The sequence below is a fragment of the Phaethon aethereus genome (genome assembly GCF_964289735.1).
Source record: "Phaethon aethereus genome assembly, chromosome: 2".
In the NCBI taxonomy this organism is placed as follows: Eukaryota; Metazoa; Chordata; class Aves; order Phaethontiformes; family Phaethontidae; genus Phaethon; species Phaethon aethereus.
In genome coordinates this window covers 98,409,970-98,430,997 of record NC_138582.1, presented here as the reverse complement: position 1 = coordinate 98,430,997, position 21,028 = coordinate 98,409,970, and the positions used below count along the sequence as shown (strand labels likewise).

General features: G+C 41.3%; 1 protein-coding gene across 1 annotated transcript; it reads right to left on the bottom strand.

Moving 5' to 3' along the window:
- Positions 1-4,979: 4,979 nt before the first annotated feature.
- Positions 4,980-15,293, bottom strand: SMIM13 (small integral membrane protein 13; the record flags this gene model as incomplete). Its single annotated transcript, XM_082014905.1, has 2 exons — positions 14,468-15,293; positions 4,980-5,173 (listed from the first exon to the last, which is right to left on the bottom strand). The coding sequence occupies exons 1-2, from the start codon at positions 14,541-14,543 to the stop codon at positions 4,980-4,982; spliced, it is 270 nt and encodes an 89-aa protein (XP_081871031.1). The 5' UTR covers positions 14,544-15,293.
- Between the last annotated feature and the right edge of the window lie 5,735 nt (positions 15,294-21,028).

The window sequence follows — 21,028 nt, the reverse complement described above, 5'->3', positions numbered from 1 at the left end:
GCAGGGGAGGAGGCAGAGAAAATTTGGAGTGAAGTTGATCCCAGGAAGAAGGAAGGGGGGAGGAAGGAATTTTTAAGATTTGGCTTTATTTTTCCTTCTCCTGCTCTGATTTTGATTGGTAATAAATTAAACTGATTTCCCCAGGTCGAGTCTGTTTTACCTGTGACAGTAATTAGTGAGTGACCTCTCCCTGCCCTTACCTCAACCCACGAGCTTTTAATTACATTTTCTCTCCCCTGTCCAGCTGAGGAAGTGATAGAGCAGCTGTGGTGGGCACCTGGCCTCCAGCCAGGGTCAACCCACCACACCAGCTTTTAGAGATTACATTTTATTGACTACAAACCCCCCCAGGGATAAGAGATGCTCAAAACTTAAGATCTTCTGATCTACATGAAGAATACAGCTAACACACATCTTAAGGGCTTATTATAAACCCCAGCATATTTACATTGCCAACTTTCAGTCTAATCCCAGGTAAAAAAAAAATCTTCACATAAGTATTACCCAAGCAAGACAAAACACTGCTTGTGTTTTACAAAGATTGCATAATTGTGTAGGATCAAGGCCACAGGAGACCCCCAACAGCACACAAGTGCCCATGGGGAAGGAACAGTACCAGTTAAAACAGCCTTTGGTGGAACTCCAGGCAGAGCAGAGCTGTACAACAGCACCTTTATTCATCCCACTGGAACAGACGTTTCCCTGGGATCAGTACCAAAGGAGGACAGCAAGCACATGTTCTACAAACAGCTGACACTGGTAGCCCATCATGCATCATTCCCTCTTACATTAGCCCCCCAAACACCCCCCCACACACACCTCCAACTTTTTAAGGTCAAAAGACCCAAGTGCTCAAGTTACTAACAGTAAAATGCCATGGTATTGTGTAACTCATTTTTACAAGCAAGAAAAGTAGGATAATAGCAAAACAGCTCATTCTCTCCAGGTTAAAGAGATTTTATCTGTTTGGGGTTTTTTTTCCAAAATATTCTTTCAGTCTCTTATTATTCAGTAAGGTCAGCTGGGATTCAATTTATGCATTTTAGTTAACAGAAGCAACCAGGGATGAAGCATGTTCTCATTTCCTTCTTCCGCACATCTTCATTTCCAAAAGAAGAATTTCCTACTTTACCAACATACAGACTTTTAGAAAAACTAAGTAGTCTACAACCAATCTTAAAAGCATCAAGACAAAGGAGGGAGGGGTGGTTTGATTTTTGTTGGGTCTGTTGTTTGTTTGGGTTTTTTGAATTGTTAAAATGAAATGACAACTTTCATGGAAAAGGCAGAAAAAACACCCGTAATAACAACTGCTCTAAAAGATATACATGAACCTGCCCTTTAAAATGAAGTCATCTCTAGGTATTACAGCAGCTAGAATGTGACTTTTGACAAGTCGTCTTCTGTAGCGTTGCACACTCAAACAAGAAGTCTTATTCTACAGGCAAAATCCCATTTAAAAAAAAGCCAGAAAACCACTCGAGTCAAATATTCATATCAAGTCTGGTTACTTTATTTTTCATCTGTGCAGTCAGTTAAAAGAACAGTTAACAATGAAAACGGACAACCACAGAAGCTTTAGATACAGTATCGTTAACACTGAAGAAGCAAGTGACCACGCTGAACACATTCTTTATGCTGGTCATTTCCAAACAAAACAGAAGTGCATACATAGGTCTAGTTCAGTGTAAAACCTGATATTAAGCAGCAAGTTGCTCACAAATTGCAGCACGGTATATGGCATTTACTGCAAATAGCTACAGCAGCAGTGCTTAGTGGATGAACTGCATAGAATTAGCCTCACGGGCAAACGTTAAATCACCACAATAATAACCTTAGTGGCTCCCTAACAGGACTGAATTAGGCAATTCAGCATGAACAAAATTGTTTACACTCCTCAAATTTTAGCAACAGCTTTTGTACTGTTTTCCACCAGTCTACACTGTGTTTGTTCCAGCCTTCATTGCAGTAACTGTTTTCAATTACCTATGTTGTATGTGACAGTTAATTGCTGCTTATTCAAAGTTACACAGTCCCTGCAACAAAGGTGATATGACTGTATTTAAAATTAGAACCCAAAATACATTCAAGAGAATGGCTGCAACAATAAGGCAATAAACAGTTTTAAAAATAGATCCCACTAAACAAAACAAAACTGTATAACCTGTTGCCTTCATAACATTTCAGACTTGAATGGGTCAATTCAAAGTTAAGTGCTTACCCACCGGTAACATTTCAGAAGTACATTGGTAAAAATATTCAAAGACATGAGTATATCAGACTGCCAGCAATCACAACCCAGGTCTTACGACACATACACTTTCACACAATAGCTTTGCTTTTACAGGTTTGCATGAAGTGCCCTGTACAAAGATTCTACTACAGACTCCTTCAGGAAAAATTACACATTGACAGAAGACATCAGCATTCCAAAATTCTTCCAAACCACATAATATAAACCTTTGGCCTGCTACTAAGATCATTAAAGTTGTGCACGAGGCAGAAAGCATTATTGGCAGATATGTCACAGCAACATTAAAAAAATAGCATCAGCTGTTAAAAAAAAAGACTGAAAATAACTTTGGGGAGTGAAATGTATACCTACACACAGCAAGGAAGGGAGAAGGAAGTTGTTTGGCTAGAGCAGGTGAGCTACCCAGAAGTTCCACATCCATCTGATTGCATATTTAATCAGTGTCAGCGTTCAAAGCCACATGGGTTTTTCCTTCATTAACTTGCTCCAGAGTCTTGATTCTTGCACCTTTAAAGCTACCCTGACTAGCTATGTATATTGCTGTAACTTCGCATTTCTTCACAGCTACAAGAAGCAGAGACTGAGTTAACTTACTTTTCCCAGATGGGGATACTACGAGCATCAGCCCTTTGCCATCATCTGTGCACTTAAGTCTAGGTAAAAGTGAAGTGCAGTGGAGTGTCAACATCCTATGTCAGTACAAAAAAAAAAAAAATCTTTATTTCTAAGCCCATATTAGCAAAGCTCAAGACAAAGATGCTAAAGGCATTTCTTAAGAAAAATGTACCAGTACTTGGTTAGCAGTGCTGAACTGAAAGCCTCATCACATGAAAAGACATACAAACAGGAGAACATTGTGACATTAAGTTGTGCAAGGCAAACAACTGAAAACAGCAGGGAACAGAGTCTGATTGCTTTTGCTCAGTTTGAGTAAGTGGGAATTTTACTAGTTAAAAAAACCCAAAAAACCCACATCAGGTATTCCCTTGCCAGCAGACAGGCTAGAGGAAGACCATCAATATTTCCACATGTGCTTAATGGATATGTGCATAGCACTACCTAATCATCCTTGAACAATGTAACCCTGTATTACAAAGCATGTTTATACATACATGCTAGTAAACAAAAAGACTTTTAGACTCCAAAGGAAAGTCAGGGCTGATGTTACGTATTTTAATACTGAAACATCCAAATCATTTTATGAAGTGAATGCTCTCATTAGCTTTTGAACATTATTCACAGACGACAAATTAAAACACAAAGGCACTGAAAGAGTGCTCTTTTCCCAGATGTAGGCCTACTTGACAAAGAAGCTAAATGTTGCTGCTTTTAGCCATATAAATGAACCAAACCACAAGTTTGAAAGTCATAGGTTTAAATTTCTTAACAGCTGAAAGTACAAGACCAATTCTGTAGTCCTGTTTAACAGTTTTTATACAGGGAACCATGATCCAAACACAACCACATATCCAAGCTTTGAGAGAAAACTGAAGCTGTTCATGACAAGACATGTTGGTAGTTGTCATACACACATCAGAGGTGGTACATGCATATTCCTCCTCTTTCCAAAGATCTCATGCATCAATCTTTAGAGCTGCTTGATAAACAGAAGTGGAGCTCTTCATTCTGAAGTGCAATGTCAAAATTAATTCTCAAAGAAAACAGGAACAACTGCTTGTTTCCCAGTAAAAAAAAAAAAAAAAAAAATCAGGAAGACCTCCACCAAACATGAGGTACCAAATTCATTGCTATAACACTATCAAAGTGTTACAGTGACATCTACCAAATTGGTCAGAATGCCGAATGCCTTAACTGGTTCCATAAGAGAAGTTATGTCAGGTACCATATACCTGATGTAAAGGTATACAAAATGAACTAGAGAAGTGCTCAGCATCCAAAAACAAAAAATGACACTCGAGATTACTAAACAGTGAGTATATAACCTAGGCACCTTCCCCTCTCCAACACAAGTTGATGGACTTAGAATAAAAGGTTCAAGAATAACATACAGAAACCTAGCAGGACTGTTTAGCCTGTAACCCTTCTTATGCCAAAACCAAGAAAACAGGTCTTAACACCTGATTCCACTTTTTGCCCTTTTTTTTTTTTTACTTTAAAAAGGAGATAATAAAAACCTCCAAATCCTGTGCATCTAATATTGATTTTTCATATTTAATTTATACTTTATATATATATAAGAACATAACTAAAATCTTACTTCAGAATACTTTCTAAAGCAGGATATTCTTTCAATCATTTTTCAAGTTCACATGCATTCTCAAGGTTGAAGAAAAAAATATATATTCATATATAGCTAAGGAAATAAAACTCAATTTCACTATATGTAGTTACAGTGCCGTAAAGAAAAAATAATTTAGAAATCATTTCAAGTCTGAAATGTTTACTATGTTCAGACTAATGCAAAGGCTAAGCCTATGGTCCAGGACCTGGTTTTAATCTGTGTGCAGAGATAGGAGCTACAGCAGCTCAGCATTTTTCTGACGGAGATTTCTCTCCACCCCTCCTTCCTTCCAGTATTCTATGAGTTGCTGCTGAAGCCCTCCCTGAACCTCTACCAAAGTAGCATACATTGGTAGTTCAGAAGTAAAAGGTCCACAGGTGTTAATATTACCTCTGAAGTCAGTTTTTCAGCAATATCAAACCACTGAACACCACAGTGCAGAGGTGCTTAACCATTCATAGCTAGTCAGTCCAGCGGAGTAGTTTAAGTTGTGTCTTCTGTAGGTGCCCTTCGCTGTCGAGCAGATTTCTGTCTGCCTCTCTGAGGTGAGGGTGGAGTCTCCTGTTCAGCTTCAGTCTCTGAAGGCTCGTTGTCTCCCTGTTGGGACCCTGTATCTCCTATCAATTCTCTCAGGAATTTGAATTTAGACAAAAACAATTGCCAGACCACATACCAGCCTGCAGGAGAGAGAAAAAACATACTGCTTAGTTACTTCATACAAATTGATGGCTCTCGGGCAAAAGTAGATCAGAAAAGTGAGAAAAAAAATTTATTATCTCTCATCCTCTAATTGCCAACTCTCAACCCCAGCACCCCTCCAAAACACACCCACTCCTTCCTACAGTCCTATAAATACCAATTTGTCTTGATAATGTTTGTCCTCATCCGGAAGCAAACATTTAAGCTCCAGGCAAAGACCTACACGTTCTGAATTGTACTGCCGCAGCAAGCAGTAGGTAGGTGATCACCACTGCACAGATAAGGGTCTTAACTGTCAGGAGAAAAGGAATTTCTGTGGTTATACCTAGAACAACAGGCACTGTAAAAGGGTAGCACTAGTGCTTCTACCTTCGCTCAGGAAACACATCATTCTGAAAATCACATTCTAAAAGCTGCATTCTATAATTGCCATTAAGCACACCTGTGGAGATCTTGAAATTAATACCACATTTTATAATAAGTCCTATTCTGAAATGTACACGGTCTTCCTTATCAGGTTCACTAAAAGACCACATTCCCCAAATTCAAGGTGTTCCCTTGCCATGCCCAAATCCCACTAAAGTAAAATTAACATTCTTTGGTAAATTTGTGTTCTGCTCTACCACTAAAATGCTCCAGGTCCCAAAACTATGCAAGTAAAGAGTTGAGATGGTCACATTTCTAGAATGTTTCTTGAAAAATATTTAAGGTCCAGCTGCTCAAGTGTTTCTATAACAGTTAACCAAGGAACTTAAAAGCGGATATAAATATACCTAAATCTAAATCAGAACCTTCCTTTTAAAAGGTTTCCCTTATCTAAGCATTTAGGTCAAGACAGACTGGAGCTTTACCACACTAAGAGCTAGAGCAAGTTTCATCATCCAAAAAAATAGGAGTGTAACTTGTCTGTGAAATAGCTGTTTAAATTTTATGTTGCTTAACTGTGTATTTGAAAACATAGGCTATGTAAGTGTCATTTGCAACACCAGAAACCATCTGTCTCACGTAGAACTATAAATTAATACTCCCATTCTCTGTTCAGAAGGTCTTGCTAGCTATTCAAGCCTATACTGCTGGCCTATGCAAATATTGAGAGCCCTATTTTAGAGAGCTAGGGAAACCCATCCTCCCAGCAGAACAGACTTCTGAGCGTGCACAACAGGGGCATATTAGGGAAGGGGATGAAAGACTAGCAAGTGGCACTCGTGTAGCCACAGCATCACTATTTTTCTTCCTCTTCCGTAGTCAGTCATGCCAGTACGAGCAGTCCATTGCTCAGGATCAAACAAGATCCCACCCTTTCCTTCCCTCTCGGAATACTTTTCACATCCTGCAGACTTTTTATTTCCCTAACTTCTCACTGCTGAGGCCAGTTGGAGGAAAGCTTTTATAAGACAACCTTTTATGATCTAAATTAATTCCTAAACCCTACACCAAGTACTTCATTTTTCCATTAATACCTAAACCATTAAAGGACTTTTGATTAAAATGAATCTGATGTCCCGCAAATGCCTTAAATCACCCTGCATCTAGAAAAAGCCTCAAAGGCAGATGTCTGGGTTTGGCAGTTTGGCATCTTTTTTTTTCCTCCCAGATCTAGAAGTAAAAATTGAAGTAGCAACTTTTTGAAAGTTTTTTCCATTGAGGGGTATTTCAGGTCTCTGGGACCTCCAATGCCTTGTGCATTCTGAAGACCATAAATCAATCCATTCCTCTCATGGGTCTAAACATCGTTAGAAGTAATCAAATTTCCAAAACATGCTCATTTCTAGTCCACATGGGAAAGAAGAGGCATAAAATATTCCAAGTGAATAAAAGGACACTTGCAAGAAAGTGAGACCTAAGCAGAATATTACAAGCCATTTAAAAATGTCTTCAACTCTCCAATTTGTTGACAGAGACAAAATTTGAGACTCTAGTCTCAGAAGTGCATGAAAAGTGTGCAGTACATTCCACTAAACGCACGTAAGCGTATGTGCATATGGGGGAACCCTCACCCACAAATTGGTTGGGTTTTTGTTTATTTAAAATCCTACCTAAAACACCTGCAAGTGAATTACTGTGAGAGACGCATTACTTCCACAGAACACCCGGAAGGGGCAGGGGAAAGACAAAAATATTCAGGGCCTTCCTCCCCCGCCCCCCCAAAAAAACCAGTTACTGGGCATTTTACAGAAGCATGACTTGAATATATTTGGTATAAATAAATACCCCATTAAGGGAGGTATTTTAACTGAGGCTAGATAAATAAAGAGGACCACATGCTTCCTCTATCACTGCAAACAGGCCACACCACACAGAATTACTATTTGGGGGGAGGGGGGAAGAAAGAAATACTGAAGGACATTCACAGTTTATTTCTCAGACACTCTCAAGAAAGGCAGCATTAATTTTTTTTCCATGTTTGGTTTGAGTTAGAGTACAATGGTCTGAGCATCCCAAATACCGAGTACCATAAACAGACTTCAGAGCTCTCTAGCTCAAGACTAGAAAGAAAACAGTGTAAATTATCAGCCAACAAAACTGGTTATAGCCAACAAACAACCAGACCAATAATAATAGCCAGGTGAAACGAACCACAATGCAGTGCATTGAAAAGAAATTACAACAGGCTTAGCTGATGATAATAGTGGCAAGGTAACCCGGCTTGAAAACAAGAGTTTCAAAACCTCACAAGATCTCACAGCCTGTACCAGAGAAATTTAGGTATACGGTAATCAAAGGAGAAAGATTTCTTTCTTTCACTTGCTCTAGTTGCAGTGCCAGCTTGGATGGGAAGTTAAAAAAAAAAAAAAATCCCCAAACCAAACACATTTGTCTGAATCAAGTTAAGACTACCTCTTCAGCTGAGACTCCCTGTCACCCCACTGTTACTAAACACTTAAATACAAATTTCCTTGGAAATACCCAGTCCACTAAAGAAAAAGTTACTCTGGGTAAGAGAGACTCTCTCCAGCAACAATATCAACTAAATACACCATTAAACAAAACCACACACACAAAGCCTGGAGGCAGATTCACAGTACTGAGTTATTTCTGAATCAGACAACTATGCATTTTCTACTAATCTCACAGCCTCTTAAGAACATTGCAAAATGGTAACACCCAACATCATGCCATACTGTAGAACTGTAAGGTACAGAACAGCGTATTTTTAAAAATAATTTAAAATACACAAAAATGGAAAATGGGCATTTCTGTGCGTTCTTGTCTTTATGCAACTCAGTTGAGCTTTGCAACGATTTTGCTGTAGAGCTCTTCCTGGACAGGTAACTGACACCACCGGTTTGCATCTCAAATGCTTTCAGTTTGTTCAGACAAGCCACTCTCAAAGAAGTCCTACTGGTTTAACTTCACCACACACAAAATGTTTGATTTGAATCAGTCTTTCAGTGCTTACTTTATTTTCTTTAGCCATGTGATTTACCTTTTAAAACCACTCTTAGCTCAACTGAACCTGTGGAAGTCAAAGCATACCTACAATACACCTTCAGCAAAAAAGCAGTGATGACATGCAGACTACAATACATATATTTCTACACTAATTGGCGAAAGAAATTGCCTCTCAAAGAAGTAAGCCAGGTCCAACAGTACATCACTGCAATGCAAAGCAGGGGCCCCAGCTCTTGGTGTAGCAGATGCTTGAATACAGACAGAGTTGGGAAATCCTGACTACCAGACAGACAGTATTTTGCCTTTCAGCAAAAGGGCAACTCCCAGCCTCTGCAGACTATAGTATTCACTAAAAGCCACCCTGTCACTTAAAATGCCACAGCCAGGTGCCATCCAAAGACATTTAAGCCACATTTGGCATTAAGCAATCAGTATGTCAACCCCTCTTATAAATCATGCTGCAATGTGTTTGTGAAGACGGCATGACGAGTCAAAGCCTCTTCTATTGATTCACACATAGCTGTATGTAACATCTACGTAATATCAGGATGTTAAGCAGTTTTTATGACTGTGTTTCATTAAAGCTCCCTTTTCTGTTATTTCCCACACCAGTTCTCAGAAAGAAACAAAGTCACCTGACTGCAACGTTACCCTCCCTCAGAAGGTGAGGGGTACAAGTCTCAGGTCCATGCAGTTCACTCACTTTTTACTGGCTTGTACACAAAAGCTAACAGAGGGAGGGTTTTCTTTATTGGAGCACATTTTCCTCTTCCATTTGAATCAGGAAGAGCAAACAAAACAAAAAACAACCCAGGGCTAATATGGAGTGCTAGGGTAAAGCAACCTGATTTTTCTTATGTGGAATACAAATGAAACTGAGAAAGGAAGAAAGGTGACACGGTAACAGCACACGACAGTCTGAAGAGCTAGCTTCTATTTCTGATCCTACTGTAGACTTTCTGCGCAGCCATGCACTTTACTCTGTGTCCCTACCGATTCGAAAATAAGATGCTACTACTCCAGCACATGAAGACTAATTTAGAGCTGGGTTATTACCAAGGTGAGTGCTGCCAGTATTCAAATGCTGAAGTGTCCATCACAGAAAGTCTTAAGCAGCTATAGCTGAGAAAAAAGGAGCACAGAGCTCTAGATGCTAACCTGAGATTTGGAAGAACTCTGAGCTCTGCATCAGTTTTCTCCTGTGACCACAGACAAGTCACTTTATTATCTACATCTTAAAAATGGTGCAGCATTATACTGCCCTAGTGGATAGCTTTGCAATGGAGATCAGACTGCAGAAAGCATACGCTACTCTGATATTGGAGTAACAGAAGACATCAGGTGACACAGTGCTTGGTTCTGCACAGCTCCTTAAACCTGGTTCCGTTTAATGCAACACTCTACCATGTGCTGCTTGCTGACTGATAGCAAGGAAACTTGATCTCTTCTGATCTCCCATTTATAACAGTTTCAAAACTCAACTTCAAATTAAAGGGTGTTTTCTCTTTCTTGTTGGTCTGACCCAGTATGACTTTCCTCATTATTTTTTTTTAAGTATTTTACAATATTCACTCATTTAAGATAATTACAAAACTGTTTCAACAAAGCATTAAAGAAAAGTTATTCAGGTAGAATTTAGGGCTCAACTGTTTTCCCATCTGCAACTGAATTCAGACTTGTGAAGCAAACCACACACTTGTTTCAGCATTTTGAATTAAATTATTTTTGTTTTAAGGTCATGTCTCAAACCACATCTCATTAGCCTCTCTTGCCACTTCCATCTGTTCCACTGAAGGCATTTCTGCAATTTCATATGGCTCCAGGCATTACTACATTGGGAAAATAAAACAAATACACAGAGGTAAGCAGTACAAGAGTTCACCTTGGCTGGTATTTTATCTTATCCTATATCCTTGACCATGCATGAATTCCTTGAATTCCTCCCATCTGCAAGGGAGGAACATGGAATAGACAAAAGCAGCAACAAGACCACCAGAGAGAAACCAGAGAAAGGAAACCAGAGAAGGTGTGAATAAAAAAGTGGAAGCAATTCACCTTAGTCCTGCTTTTAAAAGAGCGACTGAAGGACTGCTATGTTTACAGTCCCTCAATGGTTTCTATGTCAGACGTGATCAGCTTACAAATAGAGACGTTGCTAGCTGCAAGCCTTCCATGCTTCCTAACAAATTCAGATTAACATTGAAAGTAACAGTTGCAAGCATCCAGAAATAGTTAAAAGAAAAAGAAATTAGGTCATTTATTCAAAGTACTTTTATAGACATAAATGACTAATTCAGGCATAAACATTCGCTTTTCACATGGCTGAAGAACTGGTCCAAATAACTTCTGATAGTTTGTGCTTTGAGTTTTGTCTTTTCACTTTAGAAAAATGATAAAATAATTTTTTCCACATTACTTGGGTTTTGACAGCACTTATCACATCATATTTGTGATAAGCAGCAGAAATCCACATGATCTTAGGATGTCTCCTGGATATTTAAGTCTATTGTTCTCTGCGAGGATTCATACGATGAGTCCTTTTATAAGCCACTCAAAATCCAAGTTACAGTTCTTTAGGCTCTTGACCCTGCAAGTCTTTTTCATAAAGGTGTTTCAATACCTCTCATTGGATGGCTGTAAAATATTCTTATCATCAGATTAAGCTTACTCAAGATTATATCCAGCCATTCTTGTGTCAGGTTTGTCCACTAATTTGCATATCTCACTGGCTGGCATTTACTCATACCCTGTCACACATAGCATTCAGTCTCCCTGGGAGTCTAACAGGTTGTAAAGAATAGAGACCTGTATTTATATATATATATATATAAAAAAATATATATTATATATATAATATATAAATATATATATTTATTCACCTTCTTACCTAAAGAATAGGTAAGAAGGTGAATAAACAACTGCCTATCACTGGCACAGATAAACAATTCAATTGTAAGTGGCTTGTACTCAAGTTTTTTTTCTGCTAGTGGTCTTGACACTGTTTTCCTTGACTATTTTCCATTAATAATCATGGCACAAGAACTAGAAGTGTACCAATATTAATTAATGCTGTATGATCAAAAAAATCATTACAAATACTGTAAATCATTATCAAATCCTATTGAGTCACTTTAACAGGGTAATAGTTCAAACCTTCCTCCCCCACCCCCCCAACAATTAACACGTCAGCTTCCTGTATTCAGTACTTTTGAAGTCTAGGCGTCTCTTACCAACCATTTTATAAGCTGATACTGTTGAAAGTAAAATACAATGAAGGATTCAAAGCAAAGTATTCATTGAATCCAAGTTGAATGTACAATATGTAACTGCAAAACTTCTAAGTATTTATAAGCCCCTTAAAGTCATTTACTAATTACTTTTGTTCTCTTTAAGCAAGAAAGCACTAGAGAGACGTTTTAGTTAGCAGGCAAAGTTAAAGACATCCTTAGTGTTTCAATTCCCTTTCTCACATACAGACAAAAGCAGAAAGTCCTGGAAAAAGTGATCCTGGTTTCTGATTTTGAACAGCACATTGCAAAATCAGAATTATCCCACTGTATTCAGCATTGGTGTGGCCACATCTTAAGTAATGTGTGCAGTTCTGCACACCACAATTTAAGAAGGATGTGAAGGTACTTGAATGCACAAACCTCGTGAGAAGGCTGGAAGGAATGTCCTTTAAGGAGCAGCTAAGGCCACTGCGTTTGTCTAGTTTGGAGAAAAGGAGGCTGAGGGGTGACCTCACTGCTCTCTACAGCTTCCTGAGGAGGGGAAGTGCAGAGGGAGGTGCTGAGCTCCTCTCGCTGGGATCCAGTGATAGCATGCATGGGAATGGCTCAAAGCTGCTCCAGTGGAGGTTCAGACTGGACATTACAAAGCATTTCTTTACCCAGAGGTTGGTCAAACCCTGGAACAGGCTTCCTAGAGAAGTGGACGATGTCCCAAGCCTGTCAGTGTCCAAAGAGGCATTTGGATAATGCCCTTAGTAACATGCTTTAACTTTTGGTCAGCCCTGAAGCTGTCAGGCAGTTGGACTACATGATCATTGTGGGTCCCTTCCAACTGAAATATTCTATTCTGTTCTAAAATAACTTTAAACTTTCATCAAGAGAGTAAGTAAAGATCTCACACGCATACTCTGAAAACATAAAAACCCTAGCAAGTACCATCTTTCATCTTCAAAAGGATGAAAAGTGGCCACACAACACCTAATGAGCATATAAAAACTTGAATAGAAAAAACACTCAGAAAAAATATCCACTTAAGTCACCATTTAGTCTGTAACAATGGACAGTACAGGATGTAGAGGAAAGGTGCACCCTCATATACCTTGCAGTTCCGGTTATCCGTATTTCAGAAATTTCCTTACCTGTACTAATACTATGGCTTAAAGATGTTGACCTTTCTTCCATGAACTTTAAATGATAAAAGTTTCAGCATCCAAAATATTCTTTGTTAATGAGCTTGCGGTTTATTTTGCTATTGTGTAAAAGAAAAATGATCAAGCAACAGGCTTAAAACAAAAAAGTCATCTACTCCAGTTTCTCTGTAATGATGAAGTTTCACAACCATTCCCAGTTCACCTTTTTAATTCTACTCAGTTTTATAACCATCACCCTTCCTCCAGTCATCTATTTTCCAGGCTAAAAAGATCTAACCTATTTAGAATTTCTTCATGCAGAACCATTACTTAGCTCTCACTATTCCGTCTTTTTAAAAAGAAACTAGGATTTTTTTTCTAAATAAGGTAATACACTTTAATAAGAAAATACACTGTTTGAGACACAAGAATGTAGATTTCATGTAGCAATATAATGACACTTGCTATTTTATTTTAAGCTTCTAATGACCGATTTGTCTATTTGCTTGCTATAAAGCATTAAACAAATGTTTGAGAACAGCTCAATTTGAAGCCATTATATTTCCCCACATAAATTGTGCATGCATATTTCACACTTATGTGCATTATTCCACACATGTTAAATACTGCATTTCACCTCCCACTTTATTATCCAGTCCCTTGATATTGCAAAAATCTTCTCACAATGCTTTGCCATTTTGACGACAATTAAAAATTTCTTTATGTATTAAATAATGTCATCTGACTCTTCACATTGCTCCCTTAGTTTTCAAAAATCACTTCTAAATCCACCTAGTGTTTGTTTTTTATCTCACAAGCCTTCCACCACTGTGGCTGTGCCATAGTTCGAGTTTGGTGGTGGTGTTTTTTGGGGTGTTTTTTGTTTGAGCTCCAAGGCCAGCATTATTGATCACATCACCCACATGCAATACGCCGCTGATTCCTTCCAGGAACTCCAACGGACCTGCAAGTTGTGCCTCCCATTGAAATAACCCTCCTCTCTGCATTTAAGAAAAAATACAAGTCTTGGCTCCCCATCCAAGGGAAAAAAAACCCTCCCTCTCAATCAATTGTAGCAAACAGATGTCAAAAGCTGAGAGGCACCAGCAGGAAGTTGACTTCTTCTGTTCACTGGCATTTCAAACGCGTGCACAAGCTGCACAGAGTGGCTGCTCAGTAGTCCGTTCACTAAAAAGGCTGTCAGCTTCAGATTAGTCACCGAATTAAGCTCTGGAAGCATTTCAAGGCTCAAAATTATTTGGAAACAAAGAGAAGGGGGCGCTGCGAAGCACACACGCCCTCCCCACCCCCCCGGCACTCCGGGGCGTCGCGCCCCGTCGTTTCCTTCAGTCAATCTGAGCCAAGAGGAACCGCCAGAGATTGAGAAAGCGGGGCGGGGGGGGGGGGGGGGGGGGGAGACGGACACGACACACGGACGGGACACGGGCACTGCACACCGATGCCAGGCCACCCCCCCGCACCTCCTCTCCTCGCGCCGAGGGCAGCGGGCGGGACTCACCGCACAGCATGAAGAGCAGCACGCAGGCCAGGGTGGCCACGATCACTAGCAAGGTCAGCCCGATGCTCTGCCACATGGCGCCGGCCACCTCCTCCCCACCAGCGGCGGCAGCGGGGGCTCCTCCTCGAAGACGCCTCCCCGCTCAGGCAGCCGCTCGGCCGGGCTGGGCCGACCTCCACCGGCGGCCGACCGGGCCCGCTCAGCCCTGCGGCAGGGGCGCCAGGGGCGGTCGGGACCCGGCCGACCCCTCGGCAAATCACCCCACCGCGGGCCGCCTCAGACGCCGCGGGGCTGAGGTGAGGGCAAAGGCCCGCCGGCGGCGGCTACGGGGAGGCGGCCGCGCCTCGCATGGCTGCCCGCTACCCCCGGGAAAGGGAGAGGGCAGCTCCGCGGCCCAGCTGGCAGGGCGAGAGGACCCGGACTGAGCCAGCAGCGACCACGACCCCGTCTCCTGCCGCCGCTTCACAACCCGGCGTGAAGAGCGGCGGCAGAGAGACGGGGCGGGCCCTCAAGCCTGTCGTGGTGACGCAGAGCGGCGCGCGGTGCATGCTGGGAGTCGTAGTTCGCCTCCCGCCGGAGGAGGCTGAGGGAGGGGGCAGTGGGCTGCGGGACGGCTCTCCTCCGCAGCGGCTCCGCTCCCGCAGCGGGACAGGCAGCGCTGACAGGCAGGGTGGGCTCGGCGGGTGGCCGCGGCCTGTAACTCGGCTGCGTTGAGGCAGAGGGGAAGAAGAGAGAGGCAGCCGGTGTGGTAAAACACAGGTGCGGCCTGAGCAGAAGAGAAGCCCTGCAGGAGAGCTGGCTTCCTGGCTTTAGATCGCTCCTAAGGATGGGGCAACCTGAGCTGCGGTTCCTCTTTCTCCCTCCTGGCATTGCTGCCCTCGCTTCCCCCGCTTGATCGATAAGGGACAGCAGGGCCACCAGGGCCACCAGGCTTTAGCCAAGGCAGGGTTTTTACATCTGTGCCACACCCGTGTGGTTCAAATTCCACATGACCTTGGCTCTCGTCCCCTCTTGACATGGTAGTGATACAACAGGGCTGGTCGTTTCCTCTTAAGGGAAATCTGAGGAAATAATATCTTCCAGGAATCATGAGATAATCTTGATTCTGATACAGACTTTGCCTTTAGCACTGGAATAAGGTTATTAACTTCCCTTTGTAGTGTAAGAGACGCTGGTTAATATTTCTACAACTGTTGAGAATATGTGTTTAAGTCCCCTACTACAGAAGCCTAATTTCCCATGGAGATGTCGCCGTTGCAGTGAGACGTCAGAGAAAGTTAATCCATTTCTCCTTTGTGTTTCTTCAATGGATTTTTTCAAAATCTCCCCTTTTAAATGAACCTAAAAATTCTTGGTTTTCCTGCTCATTGAGCATGCCACATGCCACCTCCTTTCAAGATACCTCTAAACCAAAACTACCTGCACATGCGGTCCCCCATTCACATCGTTAAATTTTCTGTCACTTCACCAAGTCGAACCAGAGTTCTCTCTTTCCATTCCTAGCCTTTTCCCCCAACGTTCCCGGCCCTGTTCATACTCTGCGTAACCCACTCAGCATGTCTTTTGCAAGCATCATTTAGTTTGAAACATGTTTTCTGTTATTTCTCAATAACTTTGCACTTTGATATGTATCCCAATCTTTAAATGTCACTCTAATTCTAGCCCAAGCAGTTGTTACACATACTTAAGCAAGGTTTTTTCTGTATTGCAAACAAACAGCAAACCAGTAACAGTTGCTACCATATTAACTTTTGAAAAATATTTAAGGTCCCTCCTAGCTACACTGTTCTGTTTCTCTGATTTTTTTACCTACCATCTACAGTTAGACTAAGTTCTCTGTGTATGGGACCACCACTTTCTCATTCCTGTCACATCTTAGGGTTGTTAAAATATTTCATATACATCATTCTGTGGTTCCAAACTGTTTTACTAATAGTAGTTGATTAATTCAGATCACATCCCCAAGCATCGCAGAACCACCCAGCATTCGTAACTGAGGAAAGAATTATCATGGAATGATGTCATTTTGGAGTGATAAATTTATATGATCCATGTATATAGATCATGGAGATATATATATATACATGGATCATGGATGTACATGATAAAATACACATGATAATATCCAGGGCAATATACTAGGAAATAAAGATGAAAACAGGTAGCAATCAGATTTCTCATATTACACTGCACAGGTAGAGGGCCTTTTAATCAATGTATGTTCAGTTTGGAAAACCTTAATTTTATTTAAGTGTCCCTTTCTCTAGAATGTAAAGAAAGTGTCCTTTCTCTAGCTCATCCACCAAGCCACCTTGTTGTAGAAGACCATCAGCTCAGTTACGCATGATTTCCCATTCATAACTCTATCTTAACTACTCACAATCACCTTCTTGACCTTCATGTGTTTGGAGATGATTTCCAGGAGGATTTTCTCACCTCTCCAGGGACTGAGGTGAGGCTCACTGGCCTGTAGGTCTCCAGATCTTCCTTCTTGCCCTTCTTGAAGATAGGAGAAATTCTTGGTCTTATCCAGTCTTCAGGAACCTCTCCCAGTCACCACTGTGTTTCAAAGATAATTGAGACTGGCCTCACAGTGTCATCAACCAGCTCCCTCAGCACCCATGGACACAACCTCTCAAGGCCCCTTGGACTCGCATATTTCCATTTTGTTTAAGTGCTCCCTAACCTGGTCCTCCTCCACTGAGGGTCAGTTTTCCTTGCTCCAGACTCCCTCTGGTCTTGTTGGCCTGAGACTGCTGAAGGCCAGTATGGATGAACTACTGAAATTGTCCTCAGGACAGACGACAAGCAAGTGAAAAAGACTTTCTACCTTAATGGCAGAAGCACTTAAATAGGAGATAGAAGTTCAAACCCCACAAGCATAGGCAAGGGGTAACTGTGGGAGTTAGTTAGTTACACTCTAGCCAAGCCATGAGATACAAGGAGAAACACTTCCTCCTCCATTTGGTGAATACAATCTTTGTTACCATGTTTTTCCTTTTCTTTGGACCACGTGGAATACATTGTGTCAATTGAAACATATATACAGATTTCCATGTGAATAAAAAAACCTGAACATAACATTACATGTAAGTTACCTAAGACTTTACTTCAGACCAAAGTTAAATTATATGAACATATACACATCCTTTCCGCTAGACATCGTTTCATGTGCTAATGTGCCAGAAATCTGTACTGATAGCAATGACAATGTGTTTGGGATAAGTGAGCTACGATGTGGGTGTTGTTATTTTTCAAAAGCCTGTGAAGTCACACAAAAGAAAAAAAGATTAGTGTTGGACAGATGAGGTTTTCTAATCACTAAGTTCAGAAATAAGGTTGTTTATACGAGTCTAAGCTTGTTCTATCCAGTTCCTTATGTGTATATGTGCAATATAGAGTTACAGAATTGGATATACCTCATCCGTTCCCTGAATAGGATGGAAAAACTCACTGATGATGTCATTATGGTCTTTTTATTCATTATTTTGCAACACTTGCTTGCTGCATACTATCAATACCCTACATTTAATACTTTTTCCCATGACGCTCAAAGTTTTCGTACCATCTTTCTCAGTGTGTACAACCACGTACACATTACGATATGTTTTGGGGGTGGAGGAAAGCGGATGGTTGGGTCATCAAGCAACAAAGGGGACTGCAGCACAAGGCTGGTGAGCAGGCGTTTAGAGGGCCTCTGCCAAACACTGCGCGAGAGCACGCGCCGGCTCAAAGCAGCAGCCTTTGACACGCTTCCGCAGAGCAGCAAGGCCATGCAACGCTGTGAATAAGAGCACTAAAGGCTAGCGCCGGGGAAGAGGGATGCAGATGCTGAGGGCACAAGCCGTATTTTCAGGGTGTGAGAGCTGATGCATCTAGACTAACCAGTTGTTTCACAGCAGTCGGTTAACTAGTGTTTGCGTAAGCAAGACAAGGTGAGGGGTGTTATCACCCCTCCTTCGCCATGGAGAGGATTGAGGCTGAAATATACATTTGAAGTATCAACTGATTTTCAATGTGCTCATTTTGGTCTCCTTTTTAGCTGGTATATGCGGAAAATCTCATGTTTCCATTGCATTTATTTATAGCATAGCTTTCGCTGATGTCAGGTGCAGCTGTAAGTGCTCAGCACTTGGACGAATCTACACTCAGCTACCCTGAGGCAGACAGCAGAAGGAGGAATAAAATCATTGACTAGCTGTAGAAAAAAGATATTTAAATGATCTCCTGTAACCACATGGAAATTATGTTATAAGGAGTGTATTCGAGTCCTGAAAAGGAATTTCAGACACTTTAACAAGATTATCTTCTCTCCTTTTCCAGACCCTTGCATCATTCATGGTCTCCTGTTTGTTATCATCTGCACCATGCATTCATGAAGCAGGAGGCTTGCCAAAGGCTATTATTGTAAATAAGGCTTATTAAAATGAATGCGCACAAGAAGAGCAAGTTAAAGTAATCCCAGCAGTTTTTGTTCTACGGTGTCCTAATTTTTTAATCCTTCTATTAGCACATACAATATCTTTGAAGGTAACCAGCGACCATACCAACTACTGGAGCTAAAACAACATATAGGAGCTTGACTGCCTGTCACTTGTACCCCAGAAGCTAGCCAGGTAGTGATAGTTCATGCAGAAGGGGCAAAGTGTAGCCCTTTCTTCTATTCAGAATATATTTGGTGACCTTCCCCTGCTACCTTTCTTTCGGCATTAATATGTTTCTCTTTCCCAGGCAGGAGTACAGAGAGCAGCTTCCTTCCACTTCTTTCCCTCTGCGTTACACCGTTACACATCACACTGTGAGCTCTTTGGCGTAGGTCTCAACACAGCAAGACCCTGATCCCAAATTGGGACCTCTGTTAGCTACCCTAACACTAAATACCAGCGGGTATGAGGGCGATCATTCAGGTTCATTCACAATTCACAGCATGCAGACGATGAGGAATGGCACATCTAACTACTGTCTTCTGTAACAACTCAGCTTCAGTTTTTGGTTCGGAGCGGTCAGTCTTTTCCCAGTTCTTGGCTGACATAAATGAACAATACAGCCCATTTATATAAAAATGATAAGCATAAGAGGGATGAGAAAAATCTATTTATGTGCATTTATAGAATACCAAACTACATAACTAAACTGTATCTGTGACTGCAGCCAAGGACTTTTCCTGGACACGTTGCAATTGCTTTCCAGCTTTAGCAAAGCCTTTAAGAGAAAGTACCAGCAGTATTAATTTGTTCCAAAAGAGGGTGCTAAAACATCGTATTTATTACAAAACCTGCAAAGCTGTGCAATTGCTCAGTTCAATACTTCCTCCAGCATGTGTGTGTTGTGGCTTAGTTTTTATGTTATGTGCTCACATCTGGCAATTTAATACAAGTTTTAGCTTTAGCTGTACAGACATATTACACAGCTATAGTTTCAAAAATGAAAAGCAGAGAAAAAATTACATTATAGAAAGAACTAACCATACCAGAGAAGAACAAGAGGAATGTCGTGGTTTAACCCCAGCTGGCAACTAAGCACCACACAGCCACTCGCTCCCTCCCTCACGGTGGGATGGGGGAGAAAATCGGAAGAGTAAAAGTGAGAAAACTTGTGGATTGAGATAAAGACAGTTTAATAGGTAAAGCAAAAGCTGTGCATGCAAGCAAAGCAAAACAAGGAATTCATTCACCACTTCCCATTGGCAGGGAGGTGTTCAGCCATCTCCAGGGAAGCAGGGCTCCATCACACGTAACGGTTATTTGGAAAGACAAATGACATCACTCTGAACATCTCCCCATTCCTTCTTCTTCTCCCAGCTTTATATGCTGAGCGTGACGAGATACAGTATGGAATATCCCTTTGGTCAGTTGGGGTCAGCTGTCCCAGCTGTGTCCCCTCCCGGCTCCCCAAGCACCCCCAGCCTGCTCGCCGGTGGGGCGGTGTGAGAATCAGAAAAGGCTTTGACTCTGTGTAAGCCCTGCTCAGCAGTAACGAAAATATCTCTGTATTATCAACATTGTTCTCAGCACAAATCCAAAACATAGCCCCATGCTAGCTACTGTGAAGAAAATTAACTCTGTCTCAGCCAAAATCAGCAAAAGGACAAACCTTCAAATCTGTTTTGATAAATTACAAAGTCTTTTCACTTTAGCCTGTTTACTTAGATTTGTTTAATGCAGTTTTATTACTAGCAATTCTAAAGCACTCACTGAGAGCTAACAAAAATTCTGTCACATTGACCTCGTAACTCCCCATGCTGTCACTAGCAGAACCGAGATCTTTAGGTACTTAACCATTGTCCTGTGCCAATAAAATTAGGAAATGAATGGATAACAGAAGAAAGATAATCTTTCATCTGAGCTAGCTGCTCAGGGAAAGAAGAGACACTTTGCCAATGAGTTGGACAGATGCTACTGACAGGACACTTTGGTGAAACAGGCAGGTCCTGAATTTAAATTTCAAGTTTTGGAGGAGATCATGATCAAGACCAGTGATTGGTAATGGGAGACATGTCTGATTTCACTTTTCTTTTCCAAACTAAAACTTCATCCTACTGATTGAAACTTAGCAGGAGCT